The sequence below is a fragment of the Microtus ochrogaster genome, chromosome 2, assembly GCF_000317375.1.
Source record: "Microtus ochrogaster isolate Prairie Vole_2 chromosome 2, MicOch1.0, whole genome shotgun sequence".
In the NCBI taxonomy this organism is placed as follows: Eukaryota; Metazoa; Chordata; class Mammalia; order Rodentia; family Cricetidae; genus Microtus; species Microtus ochrogaster.
Window position 1 is genome coordinate 45,668,184 of NC_022010.1, and position 4,991 is coordinate 45,673,174.

At 34.2% G+C, this 4,991-nt stretch overlaps 1 protein-coding gene across 1 annotated transcript; it reads right to left on the minus strand.

The window, feature by feature from the left end:
- Positions 1-2,263: 2,263 nt before the first annotated feature.
- Positions 2,264-3,193, minus strand: LOC101982254 (olfactory receptor 5K3-like). The gene has a single exon (XM_005344924.2). It carries the CDS (start codon positions 3,191-3,193, stop codon positions 2,264-2,266), a length of 930 nt encoding a protein of 309 aa, XP_005344981.2.
- Between the last annotated feature and the right edge of the window lie 1,798 nt (positions 3,194-4,991).

Consider the following 4,991-nt stretch of genomic DNA (forward strand, 5'->3'; position numbering starts at 1 on the left):
CAACCCTAAGGTGGCTCCCTTAACTAAGAATTGTGCTTCCATGCTCCCCTATCCAACCTTCCTTTATCCCAATCATCCTTTTCCCCCAAGTTCCCCCCATCCTCTCCTTCTCCCTTTTCTCTCCCCATCTCCCCTTACCCCCATCCCGCCCCACCCCCAAGATCCCAATTTTCTCCCCGGCAATTTCGTCTACTTCCCATAGCCAAAAGGATAACTATATGTTTTTCCGTGAGTTCACCTTCTTACTTAGCTTCTTTAGGTTCACCAATTGTAGACTCCGTGACCCCTGAGTAATTATTTTTAAATCACTCATTACATCATCTTTAAGCCTATATTAACCCTTCCAAGACTCAGGAAACATTACAAAAAAAGGAGTTAAAAGAATGTAAGAGCCAGATGATAGAAGAGTCATGAAACTGTCTAATGGATATGACATAGACTTGCTATTCATTAATTCACAGTATCTTGGTTGTCTGATAGAGTCTGCACAAAATCAGTATGTAAAAATTTATCCATAAGTAGTGATGAGTCTCCTGGCTCTATACCCACAGGAGTCAGTGGTAGTTTGATGCCACTGGGGAAAGTCACTCTCTTCAGTGATGTAGCCGCTGGTGAGTTATTTATGCTCTAGTGGATAGATCCACACCTATGCTTATGAGGAAGGCTTTGGCTAAACCCAGTGATTCACAAGGTAAAATAGAAAACCAAAACAAAACAACATTAAGGTGGGATTGGAAGTTCATGAGTGGAGTGAACATGGAAGGAGATAAGAGAGAGCAGAAGGATGAGTATAGCCAGAGTGCATTATATAAGTGGATGAAATGTCGAAAATCATTATGTGTATTCTTTTCTTTAAATTTAATATTTGAGATGATAAAATTTCTACCTTCTCTTTCCTCCAACTCCTTACATAAACTCATCCCCACTTGCCTTCAAATTTATGACCTCTTTTTAAAACCAATTGTTATTGAATGAATATACATAAATATATATATATATATATAGTCTTAAATATAATAACTTGTTCTTGAAGTTTGTCTCACATCAGTCTCTTTCCAATCAAATTAATTTTTTTTATCAGTTTTCCAGGAGATACAGTCCTAACACCCTGTAGCTGGTGCTGGTGTACAAACTCAGATCCCTAAGGTGACATTTCAGTTCCTACTAACTTGATTCACTTCCAACATGCATCCTACACTCCCTCTCTTCAGGAGTTTGACATTTTGTTGGCTCATTCCCAAATCTCCCAAATATAGATTCTTTAGTGAAGAGAATTTGATTTTAAAATGATAAATACAGTGATGAAATAAATTAAAGAATTTAGGTATAGGGGCTGGAGAGATGATGGCTCAGTAGTTAAGAGCATTGCCTGCTCTTTGAAAGGTCCTGAGTTCAATTCCCGGAAACCACATGGTGGCTCAAAACCATCTGTAATGAGGTCCGGTGCCCTCTTTTGGCCTGCAGGCATACATGCAGAAAGAATATTGTATATATAACAAATAAATAAATAGATAAATAAATATTTTAAAATAAACGATTTTAGGTATAAGTAAATAGCTTGTTTAGGTGTTTAAGATTTTATGTTTTTCAACAATTTTGACCTCATTATACATGAATGCCATCTTTATCTTTTATTAATAATATGAAGTTATTAATATTTCTTCAATAACCAACAGAAAGAAATGATACTAGTGATAAAATTTCAATTTGACAGACAATTTTAATAACTATCAGATGTAATGGATAAGTTAGCAAGTTCTAGGAAAAAGTTTAAAAATTCAGAAATTAAATTTTTGTTAACTAAAATGTAGTCTCTGTGAGTATAGATGTAAAAATAAAGTCAAGTTAAAGCCATACACAAGCATACAATTTGCTTTCAAACAATGGTATTTTTAAGAAAAGACTTAACAGAAAAGATAAGTGCAATGTTTGAAATGTGTTTGGGATTTAAATGTATGATTTTGAATCAAAATTATTATAAGTTATTAATTATAACTGTATTTAACATGCTTACTTGTATTCTTAGCACTGATATGAATTGTCAAGAACTGAGTAACTGGTTTTATAACTTCTAATACATCCAGTTTCTAAGATTTTAATTAAACGTTAGTAAACCTGTTCCTTCTGAACTACTTTAAATAAATTGTGTCATCATTTTATTGTTTAATATTTTAGTGACAAAGTAGTACTCTTCTGCCTTTCAAAGAATCCAGAGATCCATATAAAGTTTAAGTTAATTTTCTTAGGAGCTGTTTTTAGAGCACTACAATTTTCTCTTTATTGTTCTTTTCAACACATTCATTACTTCCTTATTTCTAAGACTATAAATAAAGGGGTTTAATAAAGGAATTACTAGAGTATAAAAAATAGCAACAGGTATGTCTTTATACTCTTCATTAACTGAACTTGGTCGAATATACATGTAGAGAAGAGAACCATAGAATATTGACACAGAGAGAAAGTGGGAAGCACAAGTAGATAAGGCTTTACTTCTTCCCTCTTTGGACTTCATTGTGAATATAGTAAAAAGGATGTAGAAATAAGATATCAGGACTACAGTAATGGTAAAACTTTGAATAGAACCAGAAAAGATAAGTATCATTAATTCATTGATGTAAGGGTCAACACATGAAAGTCTATATAATGGAAGGACATCACAAAAGAAGTGCTTGATTACATGAGACCTACAGAAAGATAACCTGAATAAGAACCCTATATGAATCATGGAATGCAGGGATCCTCCTATGTAGGCTCCTGTGGTCATTTGAAGACAGAGCTTCTTGGACATCATAGTGTGGTACTGCAGAGGGTTGCATATCGCCACATAGCGGTCATATGCCATTGCTGCCAAGAGGAAGCAGTCTGCAGTTTCAGCAAAACAAAGAAAGTAGAACTGTGCCATGCATTCATACAAAGACATCTTTCTGTCCACAGAGAAGAAGTTCTGTAGCATCTTGGGAGTGATAGCAGAGGAGCAGCAGGAATCCATGAGAGCCAGATTACCCAGAAAGATGTACATAGGTGTGTGAAGACGGCGTTCCATGTAAATCAAGACCAAGAGCCCAAGATTCCCAACCATGGTGACCAGATAGATGGCAGAAAACACCAGGAATAGAAGGGTCTTTAGATCTTGGTGATCTGAGAATCCCACCAGGATGAATTCTGTTGTCAAGGAGTAGTTGTTCTCAGTCATCTTTATGATCAGAAGAGAGAAAGATGTAAGATTGAAACTGAATTTATCATTCTCACTTTGCTTTGTATAACTCATAGGAGCATTTCTTCTTCAAATATCACCCACTGTATTTGGAATGAAGCTCATGTATTTTGCATGTTTATTTTCTTTTCTCTTAAAACATTGTCATATTTAATGGACAGTTGTAAATTACAAAGTTCATTAGAGTTTTTGGTACTAGGGTGAAAACTCAAATTGGAAAGGGTTACCTTTCTGCAAAATATAAAGACATAAAGAAAATTTAGGTTGCCCAAATTTGGCTCAATATCCTCAAATAATCTGCTTTATTTTTTTGATGTTCCTCTTCCTCCAAAATTTTAAAATCAATTTTCTTACAAGTATGACAAAATTATTTTCACATCTCTCCCAGAGCAATAATAATTAGATAAAAATGTGTCACAGATGTATTAAATTTATATATAAGGGGTTGCCTGAAGATCATTAAGGACATTGAGGGTGATTCACCTGCAATAAAGGCACTTGGGTTGATTAAGATAAAATAAATTTGTATTATTGTCTCTCTTCTCTTTTCCTTGTCGCAAAAACTTTCACAAATGTTGACTTTTTCTGTGGATTTTTCATATTGATTCTTCCAACTATCTAAATCCCTCCTCTTATTTGTAAGAGAAATTTTATTTTATTTATTTTTTTCAGCATAAATAACATTTATTTCTTGCAAGAGGAAAATGTAAATTCAAGATAAACGAATCTTAAGGTTGTTGAAAACATAATTTATTTTATATTTACAAATTAAAATCATTTAGTTTTCTTTTCCTTTGACTAGTGAAATGCAACTTTTGGTACATATCAATTGTATGAGTGATGACTTTACCATTTTTTAGGAAAGCATCTGAACAGTGTGAAGGGATCATGGGAAGGGGTCCTCTAGGAGGTGGGATTTTGTCATAGAGCTAATGAATAATGATTGGTTGGATCATTTTCATGCAGATATCTGTACATCAAGAATGTGAAGTTGGGAAGCCTTGCCAAACAAAATGATTTTATGCTTCTACTGTCTAGATATATAAAGTTTCTAATCTCTAGTAAATGCTCGCCTAAAGGTAGCAGGTGCCGAGCTGTTCTTATCATTTGGCTGATACCTACACATTTCTTGAAAGCAGTGAGACTTGCCACTCTTGAACAAATGTGTACAATTTTAATAACCATAAGACTTAGCTTGGATTTCACATTCTAGAGGAAATTCACCCTTAAACACGGATGCAAATGCTCTGGCCATGATGCAAATGACTGCAATGCTCAGCTCTTGCCTTTCCTCAGGCAACCATGTACACATCCATGTCTTTCTTATGCACAATGAATTTCCAGGTTTAACTCAGTTACTCCTGCTGTGTTCTGTGCTTTTACTTTGTTCAATTGGGGAGCTGCCAGTTTCATTTGCTGGGATACTGATGAATTCCACTTTCTGTTTGCAGCTATGGCTATGTAACATTAAAAATATTTCTTAGAAATCAAATGAACGTTTAATGTTATTTTAAATTTTTTAAATTAACTTAAGGAAAAAGTCAAAATCAAATAACTTGAGATTACTCTAAATTCAGTCTACACATCCAAAAATCTGAATAAGAAGAATCTGCTGTCATCTGCAATGACTGTTGACATTAGAAAATTACATAACATCTTGATATGAGTTATCATTGTGTTTCTGTCACTAACGAGGGACACTATTCTAAATTCTTTAAATGTACTGACACTCAGTACTTATGATATTAGCGGGGTTTCACCAGGTAATTTGAATGCA

What these genes read in the sequence shown, in the direction of transcription:
- LOC101982254 (XM_005344924.2), bottom strand. Translation starts at nt 3,193, where the DNA reads ATGACTGAGAACAACTACTCCTTGACAACAGAATTCATCCTGGTGGGA.